Source organism: Urocitellus parryii, chromosome 7 (genome assembly GCF_045843805.1).
Source record: "Urocitellus parryii isolate mUroPar1 chromosome 7, mUroPar1.hap1, whole genome shotgun sequence".
Classification (NCBI taxonomy): domain Eukaryota; kingdom Metazoa; phylum Chordata; class Mammalia; order Rodentia; family Sciuridae; genus Urocitellus; species Urocitellus parryii.
Genome location: NC_135537.1, coordinates 182,821,383 through 182,835,379, shown reverse-complemented (window position 1 = coordinate 182,835,379; position 13,997 = coordinate 182,821,383). Strand labels below are relative to the sequence as shown.

Here is a 13,997-nt window from a genome sequence, read left to right as displayed (position 1 = left end):
GCAGGATCCAGTTACTGCTCCTCTGACTCTTGCTGCCAGGAGCCCAGAGCCCCCCCAGGCAGGCTCCCCACCCAGTGGCCTACAGCGCGTCCTGGGCTGCCCTGCTCGCACCCCAGCCTGCAGTCCTGGGGCCCGGCTCTCCCTGTGGGTGGCCTGGAGGTGGCAGGAGGGTGTGAGTGCCAGTGGCAGGGCCAGCACAGGCGCACTGCCCTCCGGAGCAGCCTGCACCAGGGGAGCCAGTCACCCTTAGGGAGGAGTGTTCGAGCAGGAGCTCCCCTGTCCTGTGGTCAGCGGCCCGGCCTGTGTGGCTTCCAAGTGCCCTGGGCAGGTCTTGGAGCCATGAGGCTGCTCCCCTCCCTCCTCATGTGGCCTCCCACAGACCTGCAGGGTGGCCTTGGGGACCCTGTAACTGCCACTTGAATCACCAGGGTGACTGGCCTGATGGGTCTTTAGAGACTCTGTTCCCTTGGTGTCTGGCCAGCAGGGGACCCACGGGCTGGCCCTGCTCAGCCAGGCCTGTCTCCTGCACCTGCCTCAAGGGCCAGGTGCCAAGGAAGGAACCGGAGCTGCCCACCCTGGGCCGGGTCCAGACCTGGTGTCCTCTTCCTTATGACAGCGTGTGACCCTCAGGTCTCCCTGGGGACCAGGAACAGGGTGGTGAGGACTTCCAGCCACGGTGCCCAGTCCCTCCACTGTCCTCCTGGCCCTCCATCCCTTGAGTGGCCATTGTGGCTCCACACAGGGCAGCCAGGCACAGCAGTCCACTGTTAGGGCGTCAGGGGTGGTTCATGGAGGGACTGTCAAGTGCAAATCCTCTGTCTGCACCCTCCCTGCAGGCCAACTTGGCCACCCCGTGGGCCACAGGTATCTCGAGGCCCTGGCTGTGTGGCCAGGCACCCCCACCATGCCCACACCCCAGCCTCCCCTCAGGTCCCAAGGGTACAGCTTGGTTTGTGTGTGTGGGGCTTGGGGAAGCCATGTCCACTGTGTCCTCCAGGCGTGGACACTGGCTGCTCCTCCGCAGTCCCTGGCCTCAGCCAGGTGCAAAGGGAACTGGGGGGCCCCGTCCTTCTGATGGACAGGAAGGCCTCATCGGCACTGACAGGTGCTGGCAGGCCCTCCAGCATGGGGAGGAAGCCCGGTGGCCAGGCACTAAGCAGCTCGGCTCTGGGCAGCCTCTGGATGGCAGGGCCAGAAGCGGCAGTGGCTCCTCCGTGATGTGGCCCACAGCTTCAGAAGGGGTGGGGCTATTGGCACAGATCCAGGTGTGCTAGCCAAGGGGACCGCTGGGTCCCAGGGGCGGGGCACTTCCATAGAGGGAGGCAGTTCGCCAGGTCCTCCACACCAGCCTTCACACAGCCCCGAGGCTCTGGTCAGCTCCTGGATAGGGGAGAGCTTCCTTCTGGGTCCCAGCAAGTTTTCAGGCACACAGTAGGTGCTCACAGGCAGTAGTGTGCCTGAGACTGTTCAACATGGGGGTCTGTTTCTTGTGCAGTGGGCTGAGCCTCTGCAGAAAGATGCGGCGTTGGACATGCAAGTCTCTGTGTGCAGATGCCCTGAGGTGGGGGCTGGGCCTGGCTGTCACCTGCTAATCCGGTTCAGCCTCTGGAGATGCTGCTGTGGACCCCAGCCTTAGAACCCCCTCAGTGCTGCTCAGGGTGATCAGATTGTGCACTGCTCAAGGGCACCTCTTTTTTTTTATTAAAAAATTATTTTTTAGTTGTAGATGGGCACAATACTTTTATTTTATTTTATTTCTTATGTGGTGCTGAGCATTGAACCAGGGCCTCTCACGTGCAAGACAAGTGCTCTACCGCTGAGCCACAACCCCAGCCCTCAAAGGCACCCCTGTATAGGGTGCCAGTCACAGCCCAGATGTACCCTGCACTCAGGAGCCCACCGCAGGCCTGGCCTGGGTCCTCCGGCTTCCCTTCACAGCACCCCACCAGGAGCGCACACATATGTCTGCCCTGAGGCCTGTCCTGGCTGGGCTCTGGAGATGTCCAAATGTACTGGCATTTGGGAGCCCTGTTCCCCGGCACCACCTACCTCTAAGCCCAGAAGGAAGACAGTGGCCCAAGTGTGTGGCCACAGGTGGCGGCTGCACTGAGCCTGGACACAGAAGGTCAGGCCACCTGATGTCCCATCTTAAATGTCTGTCTTGAGGGAGGGGCACCTCTCCCTGATGGGTGCTAGGAGGTCATTTGGGTGGGTGGCGCCCCCACCCCCTACTACAGTGAGCAGCTGGTGGTGGGTGGGTGTGGTCAATGGACCCTCCGGAAGGTAGGGACCGCTTCAGATGTTGGATCCCCTGGCAGACAAGGTCAGGCCTGAGCCTCAGCCCTGCCCCTCAGTGAGGGTCCAGCTGGGCTAGGAGCAGAGAGCTTTGCTGCCCCCAGGCCTCTGGTGCCCACCCTAGAGCTTTCAGGAAACCCGTTCTTTCCCAGGAGGCTGGGAGGTGAGCTGCCCTGTCACTCTAGGGTCTCCTTCTCCTCTCCTCCCTGGGACCAGCAGAGGACAGACACTCACCACCTCATTTGGACCCAGCCTACACAACCAGAGCCCAGCCTGGACCCCTGCCAGCAGGCTGCCTGAAGCCATGGCGACCAGCACGTGCACCAGGCTGGGTGCCCGGGCCACGCTGATGCTGTTGGTGTGAGCTGGCGAGGGCCTGTGTGTGCTGGGAAGGGGCGGTGCCCTCCTCCACTGGCCTGGAGCCTTTTGGCTGAGGGTGGCCTTTCACAGCCCCAGGGCCCTCCCTGCAGACACCAGGGAGAGCCCAGCTCCCCACCCACTTCCCAGGCCCCACCTCTGCTGTTCTGGTCGGCCTCTCTGCCCTGACCCATGGTCAGCCCCTGCTGGACCTTTGGCATCCCCTTGGCCTTCTGTCCCCAGGCTCTGACTTCTTCACCCCTGGGTCCTGTCACCTCTTCCCTGCCGCCAGGGTCTGGCTTGGCAGGCGCCCAGGGCTGGCTCCAGGGCTGCTCCTGAAGCAGCCGCCTGCTTGTGGCCTCATGATTTTTTCATGGCTGAGCTCTCTGCACCGCAGTTCTACTTACAGGGCCAGCACGGGCCGGGCTTCTCTGACTCTGGCCTGGGTAGGTTTACTGAGGCTGAAGGCCTGGTTTAGAGTGACAGGTTTGCTCGGCAGGGGGGTCTGTGTTGGAATGAAGAGTATGGGGAGGGGGCTCCCCAGACTCCCAAGCTGCACACCCACCGGGCAGTGTGCACATCCTCCCCTCCACCCCACACCCCCTGGCAGGGCGGCTCAAGGAAAGAGCTGCTTTGCAGGGTGTAGTTCAGTGGTCGAGCCCAAGGCCCTGGTCTCCATCCCAGCATTGCTCACAGAAGCTACTCAAGGATCTGTTACTGCCCCCCCCCCCAGCAAGAGCTTTGCAGTCTCCTGTAAACCACCAGGTTGCCATGGGGAAGAGCACCTGCAGAGGTCAGGAAACGGGGAGGGGAGACCAGAGGCCTCTGGGTTCTGCTAGAAAACCTGAGGCCCAGCAAGGCTAAGGGTCTCCAGAGGGAGCACAAGGGAAGGACTGCGGGTGTCTCAGCAAGCCCAGCCACCCATGTCACAGGGTGATCCTTCAGTGCAACCCTAGGACCTGTTGCATACGTTATGGGGCGGGAGGGGGCATTCACAGGGGTAGTAAGCATAAGCCCCTGGCTGCATGAGGCATGAGTGAGGACCAGATCCCCAGCCAGAGGAACATGGTTGTTCCTCCCCATCGGGTGTCACAGACACAGAAGTGCACAGCACAGGTGTGTCTACACCCACTGTGCACAGCCATGAGCTCGAAGCTGTGCCCGGGCAGTGCAGCCCCTGTGCATCTGTGCATCTGCACACATGAGCACACACACAGGCACGCTCACACAGACACAGATATGGCCAGACACAGAGTGCCTCCTCCATCTGCAGAGGCTCAGCTCACCCACCAGAGCCAGACTCCCATCTCAGACCGACTGGCACTTAGCAAGCACCTGCTGTGTGCCAGAAACCAGCTGAGGATTCACGAGGGAATCAGCCCTGCCTCTGACTTCTGGGACAAGACAGACATGAACCATTCACTGGAAAAGGGTGACAAAGGTCCTGAGCCTGGTCACTGTCATGATCTGTCATGGTGCCCATGGCGTGTGCCTCATTTCTCAGCCCCACATGTGTGCGATGGTCTGCTTTCCAAGAAAGTCTCATCACCTACAGTTAATGTCATAAACAGTCCAGAGAACACTGAGGCCTGGGGAATTAAAAACATGAGAGTTTATGACAATAAAATGCAATACATGATTCCGGAGAAAAGGCTACATTGCAGGGATAAGGCTGTCACTGAAGCACAGGCTGCAGAGGGAGCCCTGCTAGACTGAGGTCCACCTGCCTTTGATGCCTGTGCCATTATTTAGATGGCACAATGCCTTGTTAGGGAGAACTGAACTGCTAAGGGCTTCCTGCCTGCAGCCTACTCCCTTATGGCTCAGAAACAGAGACAAAGAGAATGATTAAGTGTTGCAAAATGTTTAAAACCAGATAAGTCTGGAATTATTTCCAAACAATAAGGTTAAAACTATAATAAATGAAATGAAAAATTCCACCAGAAGGCTAGAGGTCAAGGGGAAAGCCTTCCCCCAAAAAAGACAAGGGGGGAGAAGAAAACCCAGCAGCTGGGTCTGGGTGGGAGCTGAGCGCCCTGAGCCCCGCCCCTCCAGTCCACCTTTCCCTGCTGTGCCACCGGAAATGGTGGTCATCAGGGGCCCTCTGCTGGAGGGCAGAGCGGCCTAAATGACCCGTGGTGCCCCTAAGGCCGAGCTCCCTGTGCCAGCCACACACACACCAGGCCCGGGCCGGCCGCCACGCCCTGGAGCTCCTCAGTGGGCCCTCGGGACCTCGGGTGGGCTGGCCCTGCCTGGCACTGAGTCCAAGTGGATGCGGGCTGACCCCGGCCCCTCCTTCTCGAGTCAGCACTGGCTGAGGTCACGGCCGCTGCCTGCCGCTCCCCCTGCCACCTTGCCTCGGTCACCCGGGCGGCGGGTGGCGACTGACTCAGCGGCCAGCCAGGATCGCAGCCCCGCCCGAGCCCTGCCAGTGGCCGCGGGGTCCCTGCTCCATGCCTGGCTGCCCCAAGGCGATGGCGGGACCCGCCTGGCGGCCCACCTGGGAATGACACCCGCCAGCCCCAGCTGGGTCCTCCTCAGGGCCCATGGCGGGGGCGCCATCTGCTGGCCCCTGGCTGCAATCTCGTGCTCTGGGAAGCATCTCAACTCCCAGTCTGTGCCCGACAGGAGAGCTGTGGGCAGAGTGCCCGCGAGCCCTGTGCCCCCTGGCCGCCGACAGGCCCCAGGTGCCTGATCCCAGGAAGCAGAGGTCCCCAGCCCCGGCCGAGCTCGCCTGCACCTCGTCTGGCCGACAGCCAAGGGTGCGGGAGAGGGGACGAGGGCCGGGGCAGCGGGCTGCAGCAGTGGTGGCCCTCAGGGGCCGCCAGGCCTCAGGGCCCCAGTTTGCGTCTTTTCTGGCAGGCGCACCACACAACCCCCGCCGCCCATGGATTTTGCTGGTGGTATCCACCATGTCCTCCAGGAACAGCTGTTTCCCCAGGTGACCTCAAAGGGAGCAGCTGAGAGCTTGAGCATGGAGGACCAGGATCCCGCTAGTGGGGCAGCCCACAAGGACATGCCGCTGGTGTTGCTCCACAAACCCTGCATAGTCCCGGTATAAGTTACCGAGTGCAGCCTCGGCTACAGGCAGACGGAGGGCTCACCCAGGCCTCTATCTGCATCATGCAGGCCAGACCCTCTGGGGCTGAGAGCAATACTGTCCACCGCTGCCTGCAGGGCCCGCCTGGCCACATCCCTTGAGGTTTCCAAGCAGGTGAGATCTGGGCTGGGACAGGGGAAGGGGCAGCCCAGGCCAGTGCGCTCCGAGTGACCTCAGCCTGGCCCCCACCTCCCAACACTGTGCCCATCAGCGGCAACCCTTGGGCTGGTGGCCAGTGGCTACAGGGCATTCAGAGCAGCACCCTCCCTTGCCTTGCTCAGCCTGGTGCTAGGCATCCTAGCAGGTGTGGGGTGCCTAGTCTAGCTTTGCTGTCTCCTTGGGAGAGCTCCATGTAGCCCATGCCAGAGTAGGATGTCAGAAAGGTCAGCCGTGAGCCTCCTGTATCCCTCCACCCATGTCCCCTGCAATCCAGCCTGCCTGTGTGACTGGCTGAGCAGAACCACCCCTGCGGGCCAGGAAGAGGGTCCCTGGGAAGAGTCAAGCCTGGGACTCCTCTTCCAGCCCAAGAACCACACCCTCCCTGTGCAGCCAGGGGTCAGGAAGGGGTTCTGCTGAACCCGCCCCCCACTCCCTTGTCTCCCCAGCCCCTCTGCCTGACTTCCTCTTCATCAGCCTCCACCTGGGCTTCTCACCCACATATTGGCACTGTTTGGGGTACAGACCCCAGTTTCACCAAGGACAGGGCTGCTGTGCCCCCAAGAAGTACTGCGGGAAGGAGTGGGGACACAGAAGCACCACGGGATGGTACAGGGCCTGTAGGGAGGAGGGAGCCAATGGGAAGGGCTTAGGGGCCAGAGGGCAGTGAGCAGGTACAGTGGTGTGTGGAGGCAGTGACCGGCCAGGGAGGAGCTGGGTTCTGAGTCCCCACAGGGAGATTGATTGTGGAGAAACAGGGGTAGGTGGCAGGGCCCAGCCTGCTGTGGGAGGAACAGGTAGACAGAAAAGGCAAGTCGAGAAGCGGGCAAGAGGGTGAGTGTGCGTGCGTGCGTGCATGTGTGTGTGTGTGAGTGTGTGCGCACACGCGTGCTGGCTTCTGTCGTGAATCATGTGCTGAAAGCGGAGAATGTGGGGTTCAGCCGTTGGAGGCTGGGCCTCCTGTTGTGGCCCGCAGTTACGGTCCCAGCAGAGGTGGAGATGCCACGTATGGATAGTGCTTGCCTCTGGGGCGAGGGCTGGGAAGGGGACAAGGTGACTTCCTCCCAATCATTCTGGGTAGTACCTACTTACCAAGTGCACGCAGCAACTAAGTGAGGAGTGAACAATTTTAGGGCAACTGAGGCGCTCTGTGAGGCCAACAGAGAAGCCCCAGGAGTGAACCATCCTCTTTGGGGGCAGCAGCTGACCCTGGAGGTGTGACCCTGAAAGCAGCCTGAGGAGCTGGCTCTGTTCCAGGCTCAGGTCTGATGTGGAGGTGCTAAGTGCCAACTCATCACTGAGAACACAGAGCCTGGGGACAGCAAGGCTGGAGGCTTGGGGAGGGTTCTCGGGGTCACCTCATGGCCTTTGTGCAGACCTCTCACCATGCAGGAAGACCCCCTGCCTCAAGCCCCTGATGGGCCACACGCGCTCATGGAGCTGAGGTGTCCTGACTCCCAGCCCAGGGTTCTTCTAGGGCCTTCTTGGATCCTGTGGCATCAGTGTGGAGTTGGGACCCCTGGATAAACTCCAATGGGCACTCTGTCCTCCAAGGCCTGGACTCAGACTTCATGTGGGGTGCCCACAGAGCCCTCCATAACCTCTGACCTCCAACGAGGTGACGTGCCCTGTCTGGCTCACTTCTTTGAGCCAAGAGCCTGTTAAGCACAGTCTCAGAGCCTCCACAGGTGGCTGGAACAGAGGCCCAGCCCATGCCTCCTGGCCCTGGACAGACAGACTCACAACATCCACTCAACTCTCAGCCTCCAGAATGCAGAGACCTCTAGCGGCAGGACCCTCTGGGCTTCAGTCTGGGCAGTCCTGGCAGGAGAATGGAGCCCCTGCTGGACCCAGGGGGCAGAAGTGAGTGACCATGGCCTTGTCCACCAGGGCAGCCCTTGGGGTCACTGTTCCAAACAGGCAGAGCCCAACTGCCCTGGTCCCTATTAGCGCTGTGAGAGGACCCTGGAAAGGCTTTAGGAAACAGGAGCATGGTGTTACTTTTGGTCTGCTGCAAAGGCCTGCAAGAACTGGAAGTCAGTCAAGAGCAGATAAAGGCCAACTTCCTGGGTTTTTAAAAACTTATTTTATTGAGGAAAAAACTGAAGATTTACAGGAGAGTTGCAAAGGCAGAGTGACTGCCCCAGCTGGGAGTTAACAAGGACTTACTCTTAAACGCCAGGCTTCACTTGGTCTCCCAGCTCCTCCAGTGTCTTCCCTATTGAGCCGCTGCACGGGGTGGAAGAAGGAAAGGCACTCACCAAGAGGCAAAGGCTGGGGGTGGCATCTCATTACCAAGTTCCCTGCTGTCTGCCCAACAAGAAACCAGCCAATTGGGAGGTGGTTAGAGGTGCCAGCACGGGGTGAGTGCTGGGCACGGGTAGGGCGGAGGTGGCCTGGAGTCCAGGGAGAATCCCTGAAGGCTGAGGCGGGGAGATGAGGAGCTGAGCCGGTGCAGAGGAACACAAAGGAAGGACCCAGACGCAGCAGGCCCTGCCTGGGCTGTCCCACCTTTGCCACACTCCCTGGGGTAAGGAGAGGCCACCTCCCAGGCCACTGCTTTCTCATCCACCACATGGGTGAAATATGAAATGAGTTACTGCAAGGTCACAATAGAAAGCCACTAAAATCAGCACTGAACTACAAAAATAAATCACAACATTTCTCTGAGCCCATCTTCCTCCCCACAATGGGAAGACACACCCACTTCTGGCAGAAGTGGAATTGCTGCCCGGGGCCTCCCAGCTCACTGAAGCCAGGGGCTGCCACATCTACAAGGTCCCGTCCCCAGACGGTCCAGCTCCAGTAGGGGTAGGGGATTCCGGCACCACCTCTTCCAGAGCACAGTCCAGAACGGGCCGGCGTGAACTTGGGCGAGGTCTCTGCCCAGCTACAAAACAAAAAAATCAGTGCACACACGGCACCTCCCTGGCTAGGTGCGGGCCCTCAGCTTGCAGACCCTCCCGCTCCCGCTCCGCTGTGAGGGTCGCGGGCACGCGCAGGGCTGGGTGGGCTGGGGGCTGTCTGCCCACTCTCGGGCTTCCCCGCCGACGCCCTTTGTCCCGCGGGCCAATGGGCGGCCTGCTTGACTAAATAAGGCGAGGAGCAGTCGGGTGCCCCGTCCGTTACGTCCGCCCGGTGACTCAGGGTGGCCGCGGACCTCCAGGCGACGGGCGGGGCACGGGCCGACTTTGCCAAATATGGCCGCGCGGCGAGCCTCCACCTCCCCCCCCCCTCGCCCGCCCGCACACCTGGGCCACACCTGGGCTCCGCAGCGGGGCGCGCCCGGGAGAGAGGAAGGGAGGGGCAGGCGGCCCCGAAGGGAACGGCCAGTGCCCGACCCCTCGCCGCCCGCAGGTGGGCAGAGGGCGGGCGTGGCGGGGCAGAGGTCGCCTGGAGCCGCGCCAGCACATGCGCAAAGGTGTCCGGCAGGAGGCGGGGGTCCCAGGCCACGCAGGTGCTCCCCGGCCGAACTTGGGGCTACCTCCCACCTCCCCATGGCTCTGGTGTGACACTGCATATTAGGTCCCTGTCAGTGAAAGGCCTCAGCGCGGGTCAGCGGGCGCGCGGCTCTGCCCGGCGACCCCAGTCAGAGTGGGTTTTCTGGAAGTCCACCCCGCGTCCTCCCGTGGGTGGGGCACACTTTGTAGTCTTGCGGGTGCCCCTGGAAAATCTGAGGGTTCGCACACTCAGCAGCTCCCTGCTAGGCATGGTGGCCGTCCGCGAGGGTCTTCCGGCCAGCGGTGAGCCGCGCTGCTGCTGGGACCCGAGTCCCGGGTACGCGGGGGGTGGGGGGGCACGAGTCGACCTTGCAGGGCCGAAGTGGCCCAGAGACAGCGAGTGTGGAACCTTCCCGGGGAGCCCGACCCCGCCCCCTACCTGTCCGGTCGGGCCGAGCGCCCCGTGACCTTGAGCTAGTCCCCCGCGCCACTGCCGGCTCCTCCCCCAGCGCTCTCCCCTGCCGCCAGGCTGGTTAATTCTACCCGAAACCTTTCCAGAAGCTTACGAGTAAGCCCGCAGAAACCACAGGGCCCGCTCCCCCTCCCGGGATAACCAAGGGCACACGCCGGCAGGTGCGGCCAGGGCGCTGCCAAAGGTGACAGGTTCCCCGACCTGGGTTCCTAGGGTCGATACGCTCTGTGCCCAAGCCCACTCCGGTTCCGACCTCAGGTCTGGCCTAGGAACGGAGGGAGGCCGACAGTTAGAAAGTCAGGGTTCCTTCCTCGCCTCATTTCCCTGGAATGTCCACAGGTGACCAAAACGAAACAAAGCGCCCGCCACACCACCTCCTACGAGGAAGAGGGGTGGCGAGACCCCAATCCTGGGCGGCGTCCGCGTCTCGGGCCCGCGGGACCTGCGGCCTGGGCGCCCCCTCCTCCAGCGGAGGGCCGCCGCGGTCGTGCTGCGCCGGGACGGGCGGCCCCTCCCAGCGACCACGACGGGCGCCGGCTCCGCGGGCCTGGGGACGCCCACCCACTACCCCCCAAGGGCGCCGGCCTTCGCGACCCAGGCCCTCCGCGGACCCAGCTGGGGAAGCTCGTGGGGGCGTCAGGGGCTCAAGGGCCCCCGCGGGCCCGGAGCCGCAGGGACTCACCCCAGCTCGGGGCGCGGCCCGCCCGGGACCCGGCAGTTTCGGTGCGCAGCCGGCCCTCCCCGCGGTGCGGCAGTCCCGGGGCGGGGCCTGCCGGTCCTCCGCGCCGCGCCCTCCCCGCGACCCCCGGAGGCCGGCCCGGCCCGCGCAGGGTCGCGGGCGCGCGGGGGCGGCGCGGGCGGGGCGGTTGGCGGCGGCGGCGCGGGCCGGGCCGGGGCCCCACGTGTCCCAGGCGGGCGGGCCAATGGGCGCCCGGCTTTCGGAAAGATCGCCATATATGGACATGTTCTGGGGCCGCGCGCGCCCCGCGCTCGCTTAAGTACCGGCGGGGGAGGCCGTGCTGGGTCTCACTCGCTGCCGCCGGCCCGCGCTCCGCGTTCTCTCGCTGCTCCGCCGTCCGTCCTCCGCCGGTAAGCGGCCCGCGTCCCCGCGCCCCGCGTCCCCGCGCCCCGACCCCGCTCCCGCTCCTCCGGGAGCCTGCTCGCCGCCCGGGAGCCCCGGCGGCTCCGCCCGCGGGAACAAAGGCGCGGGCCAGGCCGGCGCCCGCGGGCGGGGCGGGGCGGGGCGGGGCGGCGCAGTGCGGACCCTCCGCGCCGCCGCCGCCGGTTGTGGACGGTTGCTGCTCCCCGGCTCCCGCCCTGCGAGTCTGGGGCGGAAGGCCGACTGTCCTCCTTTGGGGAGGGGCCGTTCCTGAGCGCGAGGGTCCCCTGAATGAGTCACATCTCTGAGCAGATCGCCATGGAAGAGGAAATCGCCGCGCTCGTCATTGACAATGGCTCCGGCATGTGCAAAGCTGGCTTTGCCGGCGACGACGCCCCCCGGGCCGTGTTCCCCTCCATCGTGGGGCGCCCCCGCCACCAGGTGAGTCGAGGCCCCCGGGTCCTCCCTTGTGCACCCCGTGCGCGGCAGGACAGAAGCCTGACGCCTTCCCTTGCAGGGCGTGATGGTGGGCATGGGCCAGAAGGACTCGTACGTGGGTGACGAGGCCCAGAGCAAGCGTGGCATCCTGACCCTGAAGTACCCCATCGAGCACGGCATCGTCACCAACTGGGACGACATGGAGAAGATCTGGCACCATACCTTCTACAATGAGCTGCGCGTGGCCCCCGAGGAGCACCCGGTGCTGCTGACGGAGGCCCCCCTGAACCCCAAGGCCAACAGAGAGAAGATGACTCAGGTAGGGCAGAGCCCGGCCGGCGCCCTGTTCACAGTCATTTTCTGTTGAGCCTCATTTCCTGACGGTCAAGTGTCTCTTTGCTGTTCCAGGCTTCTGTTCCTCTCCTGGCATTTCCTCCCTGAGGCCTCCAGGTTTCTTGTGTGTTTCTGCCTGCGTTCTGTTCTTTTTCCACACATCACATTTGTGGCATGCGGCATGTAGTGTGTGGGCAGGGGTGGCCTTGGGTTCCTGCCTCTGACTGAGCTGCTCCTTGTCCCCCCAGATCATGTTCGAGACCTTCAACACACCGGCCATGTATGTGGCCATCCAGGCTGTGCTGTCCCTGTACGCCTCTGGGCGCACCACTGGCATTGTCATGGACTCTGGTGACGGGGTCACCCACACGGTGCCCATCTACGAGGGCTATGCCCTTCCCCACGCCATCCTGCGTCTGGACCTGGCTGGCCGGGACCTGACAGACTACCTCATGAAGATCCTGACAGAGCGCGGCTACAGCTTCACCACCACGGCCGAGCGGGAGATCGTGCGCGACATCAAGGAGAAGCTGTGCTACGTTGCCCTGGACTTCGAGCAGGAGATGGCCACTGCTGCATCCTCCTCCTCCCTGGAGAAGAGCTACGAGCTGCCCGATGGGCAGGTGATCACCATCGGCAACGAGCGGTTCCGGTGTCCAGAGGCACTCTTCCAGCCCTCTTTCCTGGGTAGGTGTCTGGAGGGGGCACAGAGTTCAGGGCCTTGCCACCCGGAAGTCTTCAGGCTGCTAAGGGAGAGCTTTGTTCCCTAGGTATGGAATCTTCCGGCATCCACGAGACCACCTTCAACTCCATCATGAAGTGTGATGTCGACATCCGCAAAGACCTCTATGCCAACACCGTGCTGTCTGGCGGCACCACCATGTACCCAGGCATCGCTGACAGGATGCAGAAGGAGATCACAGCCCTGGCCCCCAGCACCATGAAGATCAAGGTGGGCGTTCACCTAGCCTGCGCAGGCCTGGCCTGACGGGGTTAGGGCTGGGCTCTTGTGGAAAGGGTAGCTGCTCTGGTGTGGCTCCAGGATGTAGGGAGCAGTGTGACATCGGGGTGCTCACTGTTGTCCTTTCCCTCCACAGATCATCGCGCCCCCTGAGCGCAAGTACTCTGTGTGGATCGGTGGCTCCATCCTGGCCTCACTGTCCACCTTCCAGCAGATGTGGATCAGCAAGCAGGAGTACGACGAGTCGGGCCCCTCCATTGTCCACCGCAAATGCTTCTAGATGGACTGAGCAGGTGCCAGGCACCTGCTGCATGAGATGAATCTGAAGTATAAATTTGCTCTGGCAAATGTATACACCTCATGCTAGCCTCATGAAACTGGAATAAGCCTTTGAAAAGAAATTGTCCTTGAAGCTTGTATCTGATGTCAGCACTGGAACGTAGAACTCGTTGCTGATTTTGACCTTGTATTCAAGTTAACTGTTCCCTTGGTATATGTTTAATGCCCTGTGCATATCTTTGATTTAAGCCTTTAGTCCATGTGGCTCGGTCACCTGGTACCTGAGGTGAGAGTGTGCATAAAGGAGAAGTCCGTGGCTTAGGGAATCTGAGACCACAGCAGTGATCTGTGCAGGGTATTCATGTGTCGGCTGACAGACTTCCAGGATTGCTCGGGCTGGCAAGAGTTCCTGGGCCAGCTGTCACTTCTTGCCGGTCTAACAGGGTGGGAAAGTCCGAGCCTTAGGACCCAGTTTCCGTTCTTACCAATGTTCTCCCGCCTGACCACCATTGGTTATTACTTGCCTTGAGTTGGAAACGGTTTGCATTTACATCTGTAAATTTATTCATTTTAATTTATGTAAGGTTTTTTGTACTCAATTCTTTACCAGATGACAAAACTTTTGGTTTTCTACTGTTATGTGAGAACATTAGGCCCCAGCAACACTTAATTGAGTAAGGAAAAATAAAGTGCTACAGTACACTGAGGGTCTGCTCCTGTGCGCATGTGTGGGGCAGGTGGACAGCGGCCTGGGAGGGTAGGGTGGGCTGGGCCCAGCACTCAACCTCTCTCAAGCCAGAGATGGAGCCTCTGCTCTGGAGTGGAACTCCCCTCTTGAGACCATAGAGACTGCTTGCCACCAAGAGGTACCTGAGCAGCAAGGAGTGGTGCCTTCTGAGGGCTCGGGGGTCCTCGGTCCCCAGGTGGTGGGGCTGAAACAGGGTGGAGGTTGCTTCTGGCTGGCCAAGCAGCCATCATGGGGTCACTGCTGGATGTGCTGGTTGTCCAAGAGGGATGGCTCTTGAATGGCCTGCAAATTGGGCCTTGAAGGAGTCTGATCCCAGTTG

At 62.0% G+C, this 13,997-nt stretch overlaps 1 protein-coding gene and 1 long non-coding RNA gene across 6 annotated transcripts; one reads left to right on the top strand and one right to left on the bottom strand.

The window, feature by feature from the left end:
• Positions 1-7,984: 7,984 nt before the first annotated feature.
• LOC113198134 (uncharacterized) lies at positions 7,985-10,612 on the bottom strand. The gene is made up of 3 exons (XR_003302807.2): positions 10,503-10,612; positions 10,022-10,085; positions 7,985-8,798 (listed from the first exon to the last, which is right to left on the bottom strand). It is a non-coding gene; the product is annotated as an uncharacterized LOC113198134 (long non-coding RNA).
• A 221-nt stretch (positions 10,613-10,833) lies between these two features.
• On the top strand, positions 10,834-13,637 carry Actg1 (actin gamma 1). Of its 5 annotated transcripts, XM_077800380.1 has the most exons (6): positions 10,834-10,909; positions 11,232-11,360; positions 11,437-11,676; positions 11,939-12,377; positions 12,461-12,642; positions 12,788-13,637. In XM_077800380.1, the coding sequence occupies exons 2-6, from the start codon at positions 11,238-11,240 to the stop codon at positions 12,929-12,931; spliced, it is 1,128 nt and encodes a 375-aa protein (XP_077656506.1). In that variant the 5' UTR covers positions 10,834-10,909; positions 11,232-11,237; the 3' UTR covers positions 12,932-13,637. The 5 variants fall into 5 exon arrangements, with proteins under 5 accessions (XP_077656506.1, XP_077656507.1, XP_077656508.1 ...); XM_077800381.1 differs by lacking the exons at positions 10,834-10,909; positions 11,232-11,360 and adding an exon at positions 11,766-11,807 and having other exon boundaries at positions 11,629-11,676; XM_077800382.1 differs by lacking the exons at positions 10,834-10,909; positions 11,232-11,360 and adding an exon at positions 11,766-11,814 and having other exon boundaries at positions 11,636-11,676.
• The last annotated feature ends 360 nt before the right edge of the window (positions 13,638-13,997 follow it).

Bases quoted from the DNA above. Each gene is read 5' to 3' on its own strand.
- Actg1 (XM_077800380.1), top strand. From the start codon at position 11,238: ATGGAAGAGGAAATCGCCGCGCTCGTCATTGACAATGGCTCCGGCATG. The intron at 11,361-11,436 runs GTGAGTCGAGGC...CTTCCCTTGCAG, and splicing joins TGGGGCGCCCCCGCCACCAG to GGCGTGATGGTGGGCATGGG. The intron at 12,643-12,787 runs GTGGGCGTTCAC...TTCCCTCCACAG, and splicing joins CCAGCACCATGAAGATCAAG to ATCATCGCGCCCCCTGAGCG.